The 17,965-nt window shown below is 52.4% G+C and overlaps 7 protein-coding genes across 7 annotated transcripts; 4 read left to right on the top strand and 3 right to left on the bottom strand.

Annotated features, from left to right (window-relative positions):
• Positions 1-1,370: 1,370 nt before the first annotated feature.
• On the bottom strand, positions 1,371-3,232 carry E0L32_008710 (uncharacterized protein; the record flags this gene model as incomplete). Its single annotated transcript, XM_031143595.1, has 4 exons — positions 1,371-2,687; positions 2,748-2,793; positions 2,850-2,947; positions 3,005-3,232. 4 exons carry the CDS (start codon positions 3,230-3,232, stop codon positions 1,371-1,373), a joined length of 1,689 nt encoding a protein of 562 aa, XP_030992016.1.
• Positions 3,233-3,930: 698 nt separating this feature from the next.
• E0L32_008709 (uncharacterized protein) lies at positions 3,931-5,083 on the top strand (the record flags this gene model as incomplete). Its single annotated transcript, XM_031143594.1, has 2 exons — positions 3,931-4,122; positions 4,175-5,083. The coding sequence occupies 2 exons, from the start codon at positions 3,931-3,933 to the stop codon at positions 5,081-5,083; spliced, it is 1,101 nt and encodes a 366-aa protein (XP_030992015.1).
• Positions 5,084-5,408: 325 nt separating this feature from the next.
• On the top strand, positions 5,409-7,177 carry E0L32_008708 (uncharacterized protein; the record flags this gene model as incomplete). Its single annotated transcript, XM_031143593.1, has 2 exons — positions 5,409-5,791; positions 5,854-7,177. The coding sequence occupies 2 exons, from the start codon at positions 5,409-5,411 to the stop codon at positions 7,175-7,177; spliced, it is 1,707 nt and encodes a 568-aa protein (XP_030992014.1).
• Positions 7,178-7,830: 653 nt separating this feature from the next.
• On the top strand, positions 7,831-9,912 carry E0L32_008707 (uncharacterized protein; the record flags this gene model as incomplete). The annotated part of the gene is made up of 3 exons (XM_031143591.1): positions 7,831-8,148; positions 8,202-9,009; positions 9,074-9,912. The coding sequence occupies 3 exons, from the start codon at positions 7,831-7,833 to the stop codon at positions 9,910-9,912; spliced, it is 1,965 nt and encodes a 654-aa protein (XP_030992013.1).
• A 542-nt stretch (positions 9,913-10,454) lies between these two features.
• E0L32_008706 (uncharacterized protein) lies at positions 10,455-11,168 on the bottom strand (the record flags this gene model as incomplete). The annotated part of the gene is made up of 1 exon (XM_031143590.1): positions 10,455-11,168. The coding sequence occupies one exon, from the start codon at positions 11,166-11,168 to the stop codon at positions 10,455-10,457; it is 714 nt and encodes a 237-aa protein (XP_030992012.1).
• A 1,365-nt stretch (positions 11,169-12,533) lies between these two features.
• Positions 12,534-13,884, top strand: E0L32_008705 (uncharacterized protein; the record flags this gene model as incomplete). Its single annotated transcript, XM_031143589.1, has 4 exons — positions 12,534-12,581; positions 12,640-13,429; positions 13,482-13,650; positions 13,710-13,884. 4 exons carry the CDS (start codon positions 12,534-12,536, stop codon positions 13,882-13,884), a joined length of 1,182 nt encoding a protein of 393 aa, XP_030992011.1.
• A 442-nt stretch (positions 13,885-14,326) lies between these two features.
• E0L32_008704 (uncharacterized protein) lies at positions 14,327-15,804 on the bottom strand (the record flags this gene model as incomplete). Its single annotated transcript, XM_031143588.1, has 4 exons — positions 14,327-15,216; positions 15,278-15,438; positions 15,494-15,575; positions 15,636-15,804. 4 exons carry the CDS (start codon positions 15,802-15,804, stop codon positions 14,327-14,329), a joined length of 1,302 nt encoding a protein of 433 aa, XP_030992010.1.
• Positions 15,805-17,965: the final 2,161 nt, after the last annotated feature.

The following is a 17,965-nucleotide window of genomic DNA, read 5'->3' as shown; positions in this document are numbered from 1 at the left end:
TCTCTGAATCCAGGCAATTTCTTTGAACGGCCGGCAATGATACCGGATGAGATGGCGAGATGCAGACAGCCCAACAAAGATACAAGGGTGGACTGCAAGTCTGTTGCGTATGTATGTCAGCCTTTTTGCCCTGTCGGCATCCTGACTGTGCCAGCGGGCAGCAGTGGTGGTAACTGCGGGATTCAAAGAAGGGCAAGCCGCGAAGCAAAGGGCCGAAGGAACGCAGCACCGGCCAGGGCGTGGACGGAGCAATGGCACGGGTCTTGTCCAGGTCCAGTCTTACTCTGAGCATTCAACGGTTGGAGCTCAGCTAAGGGGCACGGTTGATGCAACAGCAGATCCCAGCAGATCTGGCCATAGAGCACCATAGAGCACTAAAAAATGAGATAACTTACGTGAGCGGCTGTCTGTTCCCCCTCGTTGTGTGTGGAGCCGAGCGTGAAGGCGCCACTTGGACGGTTTGGTCTTAACCTAGCCCTGTTGGAACAGGAATAGCAGCCCAGACAAGTTCAGAGACGAACGGACCAGTTAAAAGGTCAACAGTCCTGCAAATGGAAGGGAAGGTGGATGGTCTCTGGCTTCTGTTCCCAGTGGGAGGGGCACGGAAGAAAGCGTCGATGGGTTAGCGAGGCCCTAAGCCATCGGCCGATTCTTGTCTCTTGCCCGGTCATTTCCGTGGGTCCCGCCCCTCTGATCCTGGATTCGCTGAATCAGCAGCAGACCAGGAGCGCCGGTGGGTGAGAATATTAATCCGATGCTCGCTCTGTCAGCAGGCAACCTCACTCTTGCCTGTTGGATTCTGCGGTTGGCGATGCCAACCTCGCAGGGAGCTTGATGCGACTGCGCAACTCATCCCAAGTGACGAAAAGGATGCTGACCAAAGACGCTGAGGCACCAATGGAATGTTAATGATTCGGAGTGAAATCAGTACATCCTATGGTGATCCTGCTAGCGTGGACCTCGACATCCAGGAGCCTGCACGCGGCCCTTGACACATTTACTTATATCTGGGTCTAAGTCAACAGTGATCGCGTCTTCACATTCGCCATGCGAGTTGTTGATGTAAAATTATTTTCTCCTTGCTAGTTGCGCTCGTAGTGTCAGTCCCTGAACAGCCACATAGGACGTGCCTAGTCCTAGCTCTCACGGTCCCCTAACATGATAAATTGGGGGTCTCAAGATGATAGTAAATTCTTGTTGAACTCCTCTAACGCTTCATAGAAGTAGTCATGCAGAGAGAAATTGCTGTCCTGAGAGTTTGCTTAATGCAATATGTAGCATTGTGTCACCCTTGGTAACTAACCAGAGCCCCTGGGCCTCCGAGATGTCGGTTTCTGGAGCGATAAACCCGCTCCGCAATATCCTCCACCTCATACACCGAGCACCTTGTCAGCCGGCTCCTCCTTCTCGTAACCCGGAGTGGAAGGATGTTCAGTCTCGCTCTCGACACCTCTCAGGACCTCTACCTCACTGAAAGTTCCAAACACATCCACATCATCCACAGCCAGCTTGTCCTGCATAGGCCAGAAGAAGTCCAGAGCAATATAGACGACCCCAGCCACAGCACAGCCAACAAACCATGACATTTGGTACAACCTTGTCCACCCGCCCCAGAGGTCGGTCGGAGCGATCGCCCTTTGTGCCAGACCCGGCACGAGGAACCACACACCGAGCACAAACGCGATACCGCAACGCCAGTTCCACCCACCCGTGTACCAATAGATGCAACTTGGCTTGTTTCCATATAGCGCCGTAAGCTTCATGGTTCTCTTTCTCAGGATGAAGTAATCTGCAAACATGATACCCATCAATGGGCCGAGGAAGACGTTGAAGCTCCCCACAACGGTCAAGAAGTTTGTTGCGGAATTGTACAGCGACCAAGGCTGCATGATGAACACAAACAGGATGGTCAGGTAACCACCACGGCGCACGGTAAACCAGCGCGGAAGCAAGGCAGCCAAGTCGATTCCTGCAATGACAGAGTTGCATGCAACCACCATGCCGAACTGAGACAGCATAAAGGCAATGCTTGCAAAGGCAACACCCGCGCGGGCTCCGGAGTTGTCCTCGTGGCGACGTACAGCATCGAGGAGAGCATACGGCTGCCAAAGGAGCTTCTTCTCTGAGGGATACAACGTCGCCGCGCACGAGGTGGACACGATCCCGATGCCGGCCACGACAATCGTGCCGAGCGGCACCATGACCAGCTGCGCGAGAATCTGATCCCCGGGCCGGCGGGCATAGCGGGTGTAGTCTGACTGGGTCCACATATGGGTCGCGATGCCGCCGATATTCGCGTTGATGGCAGACATGAAAGCCCATCCGAGTGCTGCTCCTTGGGCGGGCTTTACTCCCGAGATGCCACTCACATCGGCCAGCAGAGCTCCGCCTCCACCTGCACGGACAGTACACCAGATGAGAAGAGAGAACACCCCCGTGGCGACGGTAGTCGAGGCAAACAGAAAGGGCTTGCGGTAATTCTCGGGGCTGAACCACATAAGTGGCAAGCATAGAAGGACGTAAATGATGAACGAGACGAAGTCATATACACGCATAGCGCCGTCAGCGAGGGGGGTGTCTAGCTTCAGAAATGAAGGCCAGATGCATGTCAGGAGGACCTTGAGGCACTGGCTACCGTACCAGGTGTTTGTTGAGGTCCAGACGAAAGAGAGGAAGACCCGGATAGCCTAGACGAATCCCAAGTGTCAGTCTTTCATACCTAACCATACATGTGGCTGGCTCTTTACCATTGGAAACAAGTAGCCCCATACGCCCCAGTTCTGTTTCATCCACCTTTATCCGAGCTGTCAGTAACAGGCTATATCGAACAGAGCCGTAGTTCGACTTACAAGGGAAATCCAATGTGCCAGCGGGCACCAGGATGACCACCGGCAATGCAAACGAAGCCCACAAATGTGTGAGCTATGATGATACAGATCATTGATTGCTGGTGGCATAGCAATTAGTACAGATGCAATCGGTTGTGAGTTGAAGAGAGACTCACCCAGACATTGAGACCGAGAGAGATCAGCGCCGATCCGGTTGTCCAACCACCGACATTGAAAGAACCTGTGATCATCCACAGGCCCACAAACTCCCACGGGCCATAAGTGCGACGAGACGGTGGCAATGGCCGAGTGTCTTTGTTGACATAGATGTCTACATCCTCCGTATCCCGGTTGACCTCGAGTCGGCGGACGAGCCGTTTGAAAAGAGAGGTATTGCCTGTCATGATCTTTGGTTGGATTGGGAATAAGAATCAATTGCAATGTAACCGGCGACGCTCGATCATGAGATGCCGTCAGGAGGAAACCCCTCCGCCTTATACGGCCATCTTGATGCGGAAGTTGAACAATCACAGAGGCACTGTCTACTTGCCTGATAAGCGACTTTGGCATTCCCTGTGGTATATTCTTATCTGCCGATAAGTCACCAGACGAGTCTAGCTCGAAATGACTACGGCAACTTGGAGATAGCCAGTCCAGGGCAATCACTGGTCACGAAAAGTCGGGGTCAAAAGCAGCCACTTCCTGCCCCAGAAACTTGGCATTCAACTTAGAGCGTAATAGTAGTGGGATTTTTGTATGCTTTGTGGAGATCTCTGGCCAATGGCGCCGACGCAGTAACTTCAGCAGTTCAGCAGTTTATCAGTTTACAAGTTTATCCTTATCCTCACTGTGATAAGCTAATTGACGGTTTGATTGGCACCTGTTCAGCCGTTTAAGCAGTAGTATCAGGTATGACCTGAATCATAGTGGTATTAAGTAGCATCGTAACTCATGCTTGAGCACAAGCCTCATTTGAACTAACGGCGGCAAGATACACACTTATCGGGACGCTTCTTTGACAGAGCAAGAGTGTTCAACTATTCTTTGCTTATCAGCTCTGAGTTCCAAGATGTCTTCGACAACCACTGTTACCCCGTCCACCATGCCGACCGTCGTGACGCTCCAAAACGGACAGACCTTCAGTTTTACATCTAACATTGCGACCGACCTTGACATCATTCCTGTGATCGACGGTTCAAGGATCTGGAGCGAGTCGTTAGAAGATCGACAAGCAGTGGCCGAGGAGATCCGGGAAGCATCTCGGAAGATTGGCTTCTTCTACCTTGTGAACCACGTCAGTCACTCTCTGCAGGCCCAAGGCGGCTCGAGCTAATTTCTTCACGTAGGGCGTTGATGAAGAGTACACTGAGGCAGTGATGAGACAGGCGAAGCGGTTCTTTGAGCTTCCTGAAGAGAAGAAGATGGAAGTGTTCACCGGCTTGGTGCCGAATGAATATGTGGGCTATCATCCCATGGAATGCTATAATCGCAATGGTTGGAAGCGCCAAGGTCAGTGCGCATATTGGAAAGACCAGAAATTCGCAGCTTTGGGGCTGATCAGGAGGACAGATTTGAGCGAAGCCTTCAACTGGGCGTACGATCCGGCAGAGGACCCCGAGGCTGTCGACCAGAGCCCTCCGGCGGTGAGTATTTGGCCTTCAGACCTTCCAGGGTTCCGCGAGGGGCTTTACGCATATCACACAAAGTTACTCCAATTGTCTCGTCGCCTGACGCGTATCTTTGCACTTGCCCTGCATCTGCCGGAAGACTTCTTTGATGAATACATCCGCCAGCCAGAGGCGGGCGCCCGAATCCTTCACTACCCCCAGCAATCTGCATCAGTTGATGAGCAAAACGGTATTGGTGCCCACACCGATGTTGAGTGCTTCACGATCGTCAACCAGGATGAGACGGGAGGCCTAGAAGTCCTCAGTAAGACCGGGGCGTGGGTCAAGGCGAGGCCGATACCAGGCTCCTTTGTGGTGAACATCGCAGATGCCTTTATGAGACAGACTAACGACTTCTTCGTCTCAACCATCCACAGGGTAATTAACCGCAACGGCAGGGAGAGGTATTCTGCGCCGTTCTTCTTCGGCTTTGACAGAGCCAAGCCCCTTGAACCAGTTCCCACATGCGTGAGCGCGGACAACCCCATGAAGTATCCGATCATGACTGGAGGAGAGTATTATACTTGGAGAACAAACAAACAGAAACAGACCAACACAAGGAACACGCCCGGCCAACGAGCCAACTAGATCGGTCGAAGTTAGGGTTCGACTAGTTCATGGAAATACAAACGCTTTCCAATGTAGATAATTGAGAGCCGACCGAGGTTCATCAGAGTCTTTGTATATATCATATCTGAATGAGAAGAGAACAAAATCAACATCCTGCGTCTCGTGCCGCATAGCTTCATTTGCGTGTGGGTGACGATAAGGTCTTATCTGCAGCGATCCCTTGACTAATAGTTTTAGTGACACTCGTGATCTTATCTCTCCCCGCACATGATGCCCATTCTTGAACCTGCATGGACTCTCTGCATCCTGTCCTTCGATTAACAGTGATAGCAACTATATCACAATGTCACAAGTCAAGCCCAAAACTCGACGTATTACGCAAGCATGTGACTTTTGCCATCGACGAGGGATCAAATGCAGGGCCGCTTCTTCGGCATGTGGCTCCCCACTTGATAGCAGCACATCAACGGCCCTCACACCATGCCTCACCTGCGTCGAATACGCGCAAGAATGCACTCGACTTCGTCAACCTAAGAAACGGGGTACAAAGCCTCGTAGCAGCTCTCAGGTGACTTCCCCAGCAGGTCTTTCCCCACCAGAAAGCTCAGTCAAAAGGATCACGGCCATCTGCACCCACGATCTCGGAAGTTCGGTATCGCAGCCTCTGTGCAATCGAAAGATTGTGACCGCACTTCTTGACGTCTACCTTGATACAATTCACCCAACGTAGGTTTACTCTGAACTTCATGCCAAGCGGCACAAGAGCTGATCATTGTGATACAACCTAGCTTTCCTCTGTGGTGCGAAAGAGAACTCTGGGTAGGATGGCGGAACGGCTCCTTTCCCGAAACACCCTCTGACTTTATGAGCCTCATGTGTATGTGTGCACTCTCGGCTCAGCATGTCGGCGATGGTGCCTTGTTTAGTGGCGACGTTTCTTCAGACGAGGCGGCAATACTGGCGCAAGACTACCTTCAAGAGGCTATCCGTCTAGTTCCTACGGACTTTGACGAACCGAGCTCAAATATAATCCGCTCTTACGGCTTCCTGGCTCTCCTTGGTGCCCAGATTGGCAACAGCGCCATGGCTCACAAGTACTTGGGCCTGTACCACGGTCTATCCGCTCGATTCGACTTGCACGATGAATCACGATGGCCGGTAGGAATCAGCCAGTGTGAGCGGGAAGTACGCAGAAGGCTATGGTGGGCAATGTATCGGCTCGAGGTACACACAGCTTGCGTGCTCGGAAGCCTAGTGCGATGTCCGGAGGCCCAAGCAAACGTTGGCTACCCATCGGGACTGCACCACCCGGCCTTTATCCCAGGGCGTGATGGTGATTTCGAAGACTGGTTCGCCGGCTGGAACTCAACAACCGATCTGTACCGGGTGCTTGAGCACGCTATCTGCGACTTCAGATCCCGGCAGAGACCGCATCGGCCCTCTATTCTCCACGAGGCGCGCGATGGGACTGTCATAGCCACCCTGATCACTGAAAGGCTATCACGTATCCAACAGGAGCTGTTACCACAATTTGGCACCGTTTCTTCACGCTCGTCTGACAGCGGGAGAAATAGGTGCGGGTTCCAGGCAGTCAACATCCTTTGCACAATTCATCTTGCCCGGATGATATCGTCACTGTCATGGGGCGACGACCTACAGTCTGCGTGCCGCACCGCGAGAGACATGATGCTTAACATGAAAAGCATCCCTCTTGAGTACGTTCGAGCAGTGGGGTCGCCACTCCTACAACAGCTTGCCGGGGTTGGACACATGCTTGTTGGCGTGGCCAACAAGCATGATCTGCAACGAGCTGAATACATTCAACTGACGGATGTGCTCACGTCTATCATTGAGTTCCTGGCGCAACTCAAGGAGTGCAACAAGACTGCTGCTGCAGCAGAGAAACGGCTGAATGACCAGCTGTTAAAGCTTTCCCAGTCTATGCCAGAAGACGATATCCACGATCACGTTGTCGATTTCGAGATAACCAACCCTTTAGACGGACCGAATCTGCTTTGTCCGTCTTACCTGGACCAATTGTCTCCTTCATCGCTCGATGGTGGTGACTTTTTCACCACTAGTCTCCTAAGTACATTCATGTGGCCGCGCTGAAGATGAATAGCGTCCGTCTCGTGGTGCAGAGTTCTGAACTACCAGAGCCCCATAGTATTCACCGCAGGGTTGAACTGAAACTTTTGTCGCCTTGCAAGTGGTGCTCGACATCACCGGTCAGTATGCGATATGCACTCATAATTATGTGGTTCTTCGGACGTTGCGCGAGACTAGGGGACCTTCAGGGTACATAGAGAAATCTCCTCGAGGCCGTACGAGATCTCAATAAATTCCAGCATAAAGCATGGGCACTCCAATTTATGGTTTGGGGGTCAGGGGCAAATCGTTACACGTACCACCCACATAAACCTCGTGGCCCCTCTTGCCTACATCCTATGACAGGATTAGCCTTCTACCCGAAGGCGCAGAAAGTGGTGGTAGGCCAGAGCCAGCGGACTTAACACATGGCTACATCCAGTTGGAGTAATCGAGTGGGCTTAGGCTTACAGCGAGGCAGTGCTAATGTATCACTCATACATGTAGAGCTCATGCATGGAATCATTTCGAAGAGGGCAGAAAGGTAGCACGACCCAGCAAGAAGGCGGTCAGGTTTGCTTCCTTTCCTGGCAACGCACATTTCCTTCTCTTTATCCTAAGTTTGGCGACATTTTGATCTTCACATCAGACCCTCTAGTCAAACATACTCTGTAATAATGGACATTTCTTCCTTGTCTAACTTCATCAAGTGCTGCAAGACCTGCTGGAAATTTCTCGAAATTGCAAACTCCGACCCCCCTAAATTGGGCCACCAAGTATATCCAGCATTTGATCCAGATTGCCAATTTTGCCAGGTGCTATCCCCAGTTGCTGCCATATATCTTCGGCCGACCCAAGACTTCACAGTCTTTGTCATACGGGACGACTTGACCAACTTGACCAACGAGATACGGTGCAGGATTGAGCCAAAGATTAGCGCAGTGAATAGGACTGAGGGCATAGCAGAGTACCTGCTATATACAGTTGAGCAAGAAGTAAGAGGCTCTGCTGCTCCCTTCGACCAGAAAACCTGCTGATTTGCAGATAGTGCCGTCCTTTCTCTTGTCTAGCTGCCTATCCAACGCGTGTTGGCCTTGATACTGCTATCCCTTTCATCAAGGCGAATTTACACGAATGTGCCAGAGATCACAAATCTGCTTGCAGTCCGCAAGGTCGCCAACGCCTACCCAAGCGCCTTGTTCACATCGGGTTAGATGATTCGGATATTGCACTCGTCGAGCCTACTGAGGACAGCCAGGACTGTTATGCAACACTCAGCCACTGCTGGGGGACTACACGTCCATTACAGACCACCAAGTCGAACATTACGGACATGTTAGCCGGCATACCGAAGAATAGGCTTCCCATCGTTTTCTCTCAGGCTATCTCTCTAGCGCGTGATTTAGACATACCATACATATGGATTGATTCGTTGTGTATCGTTCAAGATGATCTGACGGACTGGGAAATCGAGTCAGCCAAAATGCACCAATACTACTCACAAACCTTTCTCAATATCTCAATAGCGTCATCTCCTAACCCAAGGACTCCATTTCTGACAGATCGAGACCCTATATGGATACCCTTCTCATTCACTGCCCAGACCGCCGTCGCGACACAGCGCTTCTATGCGAGACGAGTACCACTTCTATACGGAGGTAGTCGGGCAGACGAGGGCGGGGACTTATTCACGAGAGCCTGGGCCTTCCAAGAAGCAGCTCTTGCTCCACGCTCCATTCATTTTGCTCGCGACGACCTGATATGGGAATGCCGCAAAGACTACAAGGGACAGCATGCTGCTCCGACCGGCCTTGCATGCCACGGTTCCATCAATAACCTCACACAATTGTCAGATTGTAGGTTCGCACACTGTGCAACTCACGGAAAGCCTTCTTACTAACTTTATCTACCCTTGACCAGTATGGGTTTATGCCGACTTTGAGGATCTCCAATCCTTCATCCCTGCTGAGGCGAAGTGGCATAGCATAGTTCAGAGTTATAGCAGACGAGATCTGACATTCGCCCAGGATAGACTGCCAGCCATCGGTGGCATGGCGGCTGAGTTCGCCCTGCTCGCCAATCCGGGCCCTTATCTCTGTGGCCTTTGGGGTGGCGAATCTCTGCCACATGATCTGGCTTGGGAGATTGATCCGATCTTCGACGACAATTATGTGTTGCCATACCAACCTTCGGAGTATATAGCACCATCATGGTCCTGGGCTTCAATTTTGCAGCCGGTGACCTGGGGCACTTACGCACACTTCACGTCGAAGGCAACCATTGTTGCGGCCACTTGCGATAAGTCCGGGTCAAGCACCTATGGGAGGGTCAGCGATGGCAGGCTGACTCTTAGAACGTCCGCCGTATGTCGGGAGCTATCTATTGATGACACGGCCCAGGTCGGCCCATACACATATTACCATTTGGATGGATTTGAATGGTTCATACCCGACTGCGTGTTGGAAGGGAACGGAGAAAACGTGAACCGTGCGGCAGCCCCGGGAACCCCGTTGTACCGGCCGCCGCCAACATTCGCTGAGACACAAGCATACATGGTTTGGTGCGTCCTACTTGGGGCCCTCAAGCCAGAGCGCGAGCTCGATTCAGACCAGTCCCCCCTAGTCACACCTTCATCAGAGCTGCGCGTCATTGTTTTGGGCAGGACCGGTGATGTCTACGTCCGACTTGGCTGCGCGGGCCCCCCGCTCGAGAGCTCACTTTTTGAGGATGCATCAACAATGGAATTTACTATCGTCTAAGCATGTCCGTCCAGCAAGGAGGGTTCCATATGCATTTCAGATGTAGCTGGTTTAATTGAGTAAAATTGTAGCTCTCGAGTCAGACTCGCAACATTGTGAAAATGCTGGATGCTAAGGGAACACCTGATACTTTATAATCGCATACGTGATCGGAGCTGACATGCACCTCGTTCACTAAGCACTAGTTGGCAAGCGCCCTACAAGTTGCGGACCAAAAGTTGTGATGGATGTTTTGATATTAAACGAGCCGTTCAGGCCGTCCGTACTGGCAAGCACTTGAGTATCTGTTGTGTACCACATGGCTCGAAGTGCCATCAAATGCTAAGCCTCATATCTGCCCCTCGCACCCAACATACGCTCTGTCCACTGGCAAGTGTATGTATTCGTCCATCAGTCGAGATTGAGTGCCTCCTCGAGTGTGCTCGCAACAGCAGCGAACTCAAGCGTCTTTTCCTTCTCGAGGCTCCGGACGACCCTTGCGGGCGAGCCGACTGCGAGAGACTTGGCAGGAATATCCCTGGTAACAACGCTTCTAGCTGCTATCACCGATCCTGGTCCAATTGTGACACCGGGCCTGTGCGGGTTAGCGCGCTGCTGAGCTCCCTTTCATCAGGGACAACGTGTGAACTTGAAGATACTTGCAAAATGATGACTCGAGTGCCGACCCAAACATCATCTCCCACTTGAACCGGCTTTCCATAACTCGCTGGCCGACCTGTCTTGGCCTCGGCGCGGTCCTCGGCACGCAACGGATGACTGACAGATATGATGGTAACATCAGGGCCGAACAAGCAGCCTTCGCCAATCGTCACGTCGGCAACGGGGCTGTCCAGGACCTTGAAGCCGCGGTTGATGAATGTGGAGCCACCGATGTGCACTCGCAGACCGTAATCCATAAAGACGGGGACTTTGACAAACGGGACCTGCGGCTTCAGGCTCGGATCGTTGAACATCTGCTCCGCAGTTGTCAGGGTTTTCGGAGCTTCGTTGGGCGACACGATCCTGCAGGAAGGGAGATCAGTTGAAGTGTTTGTGCGTGATGATGATATATAGGAGTGGTTGGCAAAGTCAGTGGCCCCAAGGATCGGGGCGGATTTTGGATGGGGGTAGCGGTTAACTGACTGGAGCCAGAGAGCACCTCGCTCTCTAGGAGACACCTTTTCGGCTTTATCATTATATGTCAGGCAAGCTGCTATGCAGCGGTCGCGCGCTACGCGGAAGCTGTTGTTGCCCGCGAAGTAGGCATTTGCGTTCATTTTCAATGCTGAAAGTGGTCTCTAAAAGCTTTCGTGCCGTAGCGTTCGGTGGAAAGTTGATTCAACAAAGACGTAGGATCCTATTTGAATACGCCACACCAGGTAGTATCTGTTCGTCGGCAGTGACAACTGGTACATCTATTCACTGACAATCACAGCCGTGTCACTGGTATCTACCTACCATGCAGCTCAGCAGGGCTCACTTGCTTTGTGGAGCCTACACGAAACGGGGTTGGTGACTTCTTGACTGAAAAGAGTTGTTTGAAGAAGACGAAGTGCTGGCAATGACCTCAGAATATTCAATCCCACCTTCGATACAGGTAATGAGTCGGTGAGGTGGCATCACAGTCACATGGATGACTAGTGTGTAGTGAAAGTTGTTGTTTCCCATGCACCGCCAAAGCATGACTTGATGAAAGAATGCACACACGCATTGCGCCTACCGTGGATACAAACATAGTACCTGCCGTGTGAATTTCCATTTCAGGCAGTGTTTATTGAATGGCGGACCTGGCTTTGCCAGTTCCATTTGGCCCAATTCCACGCTGAAATACGAATCTTGTCATCGAGGATTTGCTCTCTCGGGAGTGGACTGGTGTAGCTCCAGCCGCGCCATGTGCGCTGGGTGTGCGAGCGGGGTTCATCTGAGCATGCATACATCATGACTGCATTGTGAGAGAGGGAGAGGCAAGTGAATTTGGAGCAAATGTGGTGTGGGTGTGGGTTCATTTTCTTGAGGGTGGCCGTCTGAGAATGGATCTGCTCGACTCATGGACTAGCCATTTCGAAAGAGCTTCGTTCTCCCCTTCCAAGATATGATCTACAGGGTCATGGCATTCAGAGATTAGCATAGCATTGACGACCCACGCTGATCGGCTTTCAAAGCTACAGACAAAGCAGCAAGAGTCGGACACGTGAAATCCTCGTCGCGCGGGATATTTGTTGGCAGATCAGACTAAGCGAGCAAAATAGGGGTTCAGTTTCGTTAAATTTAGACGGCACTAAAAGAGGATCCTCAACCGAATCTAGCAAGTGAAATCTCGGCCAGGTCCCTGGCTTGCCCTAGATTTAAACCGGCCTGGTCCCCGCCAGACAGTCTGGACCACTCAGAAGCACGGTAAAAGAAGAGCCGCACGGGCCCTGATGGCCCGGGTATTGTTTTAAGTCCCCTGCCGGTGGAGCAATGGTATCGAATTTTTCAATGTTGATATCTGCTTTTCCCCTTAGCTTGGCGCGACCCTGTTTCTTAGCTCGAGGAGGAGGAGAATAAAATGGCGGGCGCCGCCGGTCGGGGGCTTGTTCCTGGGGATCTCCTCCTTCAGGATCGAGAGAGGAGGATACGTCTCGAGAGCTAGATCAATCACTATGTCCCAGACCACCATGACCGTCACGGCTCGAAAGCCCGAGAAGAAGGTAATGTCGAATGATGGCTACTACGATACCTTGCGCCGCTGAACTAACGATGGCTCAGAATGCGGAGGCCTCTTTTCCAGATGTGAACACCATCCGGAATGCCATTCCAGCGCATTGCTTCAAGCCGTCCACGCTACGGTCATTGTCTTACGTGGCTCGGGATATCACCCTCGCGGTCGCTTTGGGCTGGCTGGCTCTGACCTACATCCCCCAGCTTCCCACTACGCTGTATCGCACAATCGCGTGGATCGTCTACGGTTTCTGCCAGGGCTGCGTTGGTACTGGTATCTGGATCCTCGCGCATGAGGCTGGTCACGGTGCCTTCTCAGCGCACCAGACCTTGAATGATGTGGTTGGCTGGACTCTGCATTCAGCACTGCTTGTCCCGTACTTCTCGTGGAAGTTCTCCCACCACCGCCATCATCGCTTCACCGGCAACATGGAGAAGGACATGGCATTCGTGCCAGCGACCCGCCCGAATACCCCAAAGAGGGGCTTCAGCACGCTCTATCTGGACCCTGAGTGGCTTGAGGATTTCGAGGATGCTCCGGTGATCCAACTGCTACGTTTGCTAGTGCACCAGCTCGGTGGATGGCCGGCATACCTCTTGTTCAATGTCTCGGCTGGTTCAGACAGCCGCCAGTGGGAGGGATCAAGCTGGTTCCGCAACAGCCACTTTGACCCTTACAGCGCAGTATTCCGACCCAACGAAGCCGGCTACATCGTGCTCTCAGATATCGGCCTGGCAATCACGGCTGCATGTCTTTATATGGCGTCTACCGTACTTGGCGGAAGCACCGTCTTCCTACTGTACGGTGTTCCATACCTTTGGGTTCATCATTGGCTTGGTAGGCGCTCCTCTCTCCGCGTCGAGTGACTAGTACTAACAATCCATCACAGTCGCTATCACGTACCTGCATCACACTCATCCAGAACTGCCTCATTACGAAGCTGAGTCCTGGACTTTCGTCAAGGGTGCTCTGGCCACGGTTGACCGTGATTTCGGATTCATTGGGCGTCACATGTTCCACGGCATCATCGAGACCCATGTCGTTCATCACCTTTTCCCGTAGGTTTCGAGCTCCTCTGGGACTAAGATACGAATGGAGAGACTAACATTGGCTGCAGGCGCATTCCATTCTACTATGCTGATGAGGCAACTGAGGCTGTGAAGCCTCTGCTTGGCGACCTTTACCACCGCGATGATCGATCCTTCATGAGCCAGTTGTGGACCACGTTCAACGAGTGCAAGTTTGTCGAAAAGAACCCCAAGGTGCCTGGCGCATTGAAGTGGGCGGATTAAGCGTTTTTGCATGACTGAAAAGACATAGAAGGCATAGCTGCCTGGATCTGACGATCTTAGACTTCAACATGAGTAGACATAGATGAGCATAGATATAGACGAGGAGAAACGTACATTGTTATTGGGACTATGTATCCCCGTGGGTGAGAGTTGATATGCTATAGTAGTCAGAACAAGATGGTTCATATATTTCACTGCCGGTAGGTCATAAAAGTCTCCATTCAACTAAAGTGAACAGGTTTCTCAATAATCCCATCAAGCATCTAGGAAATATCGCGCAGTAGGATAGTACATCAGCTTCGTGGCCAATCCATCTCATCTGAAGTTGGAAGCACCGAGAAAGATATCCGTGAGATTCGAGTAAGCACCTTTGGGACCAATAAGTTATAGATACATTGCATAAACCATCGCTTACGACAACAAAATCCCACAACGCAGACATTTAGCCCATGAGAGGGTCTGACCAGACAGGGAGAAAGATAAAAACGAGAACGCCTAGGCTAGCAAAAATCGCGCCACCTAGCAGGCTCTGGATGACAATCTTGTGCTGCAGACGTCGGAGATGCACGTCCTTGACCCTCAACTTCCGGTCGAAGATCATCAGGCGAGACACCCGGTGCAGAATGCTAGAGCGCTGCGAGTGCATCGACGCGCCGTCGTCGAAGCGCTCCCAAGGCAGCGGCTGGCGGCGGGTAAAGAGCAAGAGGAAGAAACAACTACCGCGCAGGCCCGAGAGGATGAGACTGATACCAAGCCACCACAATGGCCAGGCAGCAAAGGCGTCCCAGCGCGGCTGCGAGTGGATGCGCGGTGCCGCAAAGGCGCGAAGCAGGACACAGAGGAAGCCGGCGAGAGTCAAGACGATGCCCAGAGACGTAGCGACACAGATGGTCTCGAAGGTACCGTTGGAGACGCCCAGGCGTACAAAGTTGCGGTGGGAGCAGTTGCGCAGCAAGAGGTAGACGTGGTCGGCGACAGGGCGGAGGTGCCGAGGATCGGACGAGTTCTGGAGTGCCGCGAGAGCTTCGTCGCGCATGGACGGCGGGATGTTGAGCTCCTTCTTGGAACCGGGGACAAGGAAGGCCTGGATTACGGCGTTGAGACCACCACGGCTTGTTGTGTTGATAGCTGTAGCGTCTGCACCGAGGATGTCTAGAGTGGGAGCGCCGGCAGCTGCAGCTGCAGCAGTCTCCTTGCTGCTTGGCTTGGGTGATTCGCTCGACTTGGTCAAGTTCTTCAAACGGTCGGCGACAGAGGGTCTCTCGCATTTCCCGTTTGAACAGAGGGCCTCAGAGCTGATGAGCTGCGTGATCTTCTCCAGCGTTTCTCTGGCTGTTGAGATATGTGAGTCAGTAGTCTTAGGAGATCATTTACATCATGAGGAATAACTTACCAATCTCTGGGTCTGCCGAGGAGAGATCTGCCAGCTCAGTAGTAGAGCTGCTGATCTGTTCACCTAGCTTGGCTACCGAGGATGTGCTGTCACTGTGAAAAGAGGCTTTGTCCGAGTCAAGGCCGCCGTTCTTGACGTAGTCTGCTTCGTAGTTTTTGAACCTATGATGATTATCTTAGTGTGCTGTAGGTATGTAAGATAACCAACGACACGTACCAGATATAGAATTCCAAGTTCTCGGCGCTGAACTCGATGTACTTCAAATACATGTAGAAATCGTAGAGAGACATAGGACTACCTTCAAGCCCAAGACTGTCAATATTTCTCCTCAGTATGGGTCAGACTCGCTTGTACTTACATGTCTTGTTTTCCAGAACACGATCCAGCTTCAAGCGGCTAGGGATCGCCGTCTTGTTACGTCCATCTGGAGAAGGTTGGCGTCGGCCGGTGCCAACGGCAGTCGAATACTCCTTGATGTCGCGATATTCCGGCTTCTTGTACCACGTCAACCACGACGGTAAACGCATGATGTGCAAGATGAAGGGCGTTGGTGCGCCTGTATAAGACGTGGTCGGTCTTGTGTGTTCTTGCAGCAATACTTGCTGGGTATCAACAAGTTTCAAGCAGCTCTGCAGGATGTAGCTGAAGAAGAAAGACAAAGGACGAGCACATTCTGTTCACCTTGCTTGGGAGGGGGGGTATGCCGCTCTGATATGGCATTGACAGCTCCCATCAAGCACCCAGGGCGCACTGCAAGTTGCTTGTTGATGGACAGGCTAAGGAGAGCCCACCACCCTTACCCACACGTCAGGTTGCTTGCGCAGGCACCGCCGGCCAACCGCCGTGAACGGATCCCCCGCTCAAGTTCACGGACGCATCCCAGGGCCCTCAAACTCCACGCCAATGCATGTCTTGGACCCTCCCAGAGGAGGACGCTATGAACATTTGGGTAGGAACTGCAGGAGCTGTCATCATCTACTCCAGCTGGGTGGAAGGGGGGAGTGGGGGGACCTGCTCGAGGCTAGTAGAGCTGCGTAGTGCAGCAACCGTTTTGAGAGACGCCGTCAAGCCTGCCCCCGCTCCCATTCCCGTTTAGGAGGTTTAGGAGGACGTTTGGTCCCCGTTTCGTGTAGTTGCAGGCGCAGAAGCAATGTTCAAGTCCAAATTTTCCTTGTGTACAGTCATGAACTTGCCGTCACGTCATTGGGAACAGAAGCAAGGAGTAGTCTGACTACTTGTAGATGCTCGGTCATGACTTGACCGTTGCGTCGGAGCTACCCAACGGCCGGGTAAGGAGGCGGCGCATTCCTATCGTGCAGTAGCTTACTCGTGAATGATCCTTTTTGTGACCTGTTCTTCTCGGCAAACAAAGAAGGACACAGACCCGTCCAACTTGACAGACGTCACTTGGGATGTGGTAGGAAAGGGTCCGTGTTCACAATCTCACATGGCTCTCTCCCGCCCCGGTGTCGCACATCAAATTGGAGTATAGGCAGTACCTGCGGCGAGTAACGCACGTGGACTGTGGGGGACGGCAGCACCGTATTTATCCTATGTAGACGAGTGCGTGGCCAGCTACCTGAAGAGCTGGAGTCACGGCGAGGAGACTCCGGTTAGTTTCTATGGGCCGACCAGATTCACCGTCGATAGTTCCTGGTTCGATGATTCTCCGAGCTCGTGGCTACGAGTGTCGATCAGTGATCTGTGGCAGGGAATCATGCCCTGGGCCATGGGAAGCCTCCCTTCCCTTGGGACGATCTCTCTGGGCGATTTGCTTTTGCTACCTACTTTACCAGGTTCGGCTGGTGGACTCCCCACCCAATCTGGACGCCAAGTGGAGGACTCAGCTGCCATGACAGGCCGTAGTGGTGTGTCTGTGCACAACAAAAACAGATGAGTAGTTGCCTCATCTATTCCTCGGCTTACGAGATCTGGAGTCCAGGCAAGGAGAATAAGGATGTTATCATGAGAGCGCTTAAAGGCCCGGCAAGCGAGCTACGGCAGAGACGTTTGCATTACTTTATGATTGAGTCACTTTTAACACCATGAAGCCAAAAGCCCACTTCCCCCGATGATCGACAGCACGAACTGGCGCAAGGGATGTGTGGGCGTCCTTTTTGTGGTCCCTGTCCAAAATAGCGCCCTCGACTCCCTGTAAGCCTCTGTCAATCTTACGGAGTAGCTCCGGGCGTTTCCTCTCTGCTCGATATCTCGTTGTGGAGAACACTGAAGCAATAGGTAGTCAGCATTCCAGACCGATAGAAGACATACCCGGGAGCAAGACACCATGCTGGCAGAATGTGGCCTGTTTGCGGGTTTGTCTTGTTTCCCAAGGAATTGTTTGTGACATCTGTCCTCATATCATGTTTAGTGCTGGCTAACACAGTGTCTTGAAGTACGGACTTCAATGTTGCCCTTCCCAGGCCCATGGCTTCCGGCCGGAACATCGGCGGTTTTCCTTGACCAGCAAGAGGGCTGTCACTTCTCACAGACAACCTGTCGTTTTTTTAAGACAAATATCACAAAACGCCATCAACACAAACCCCTCAGCGCCATCCCTTTGCCCCTGCCTGCCCCATTCAGCTGCACCCACTTCCAGCCTCTCCCCACTCGATCCATTGCAAGCTAGTCGTCGGGAAAGCTCCCGGGCAGTGGGTCTGATCTCTTGACAGGTACGGAGTAGGTAGC

This window comes from Thyridium curvatum (genome assembly GCF_004353045.1).
Source record: "Thyridium curvatum strain D216 chromosome Unknown NODE_59_length_275895_cov_82.984335, whole genome shotgun sequence".
Lineage (NCBI taxonomy): Eukaryota > Fungi > Ascomycota > Sordariomycetes > Thyridiales > Thyridiaceae > Thyridium > Thyridium curvatum.
Note: the sequence above shows the minus strand (reverse complement) of the source record. Positions and strands in the feature narration are given on the sequence as shown.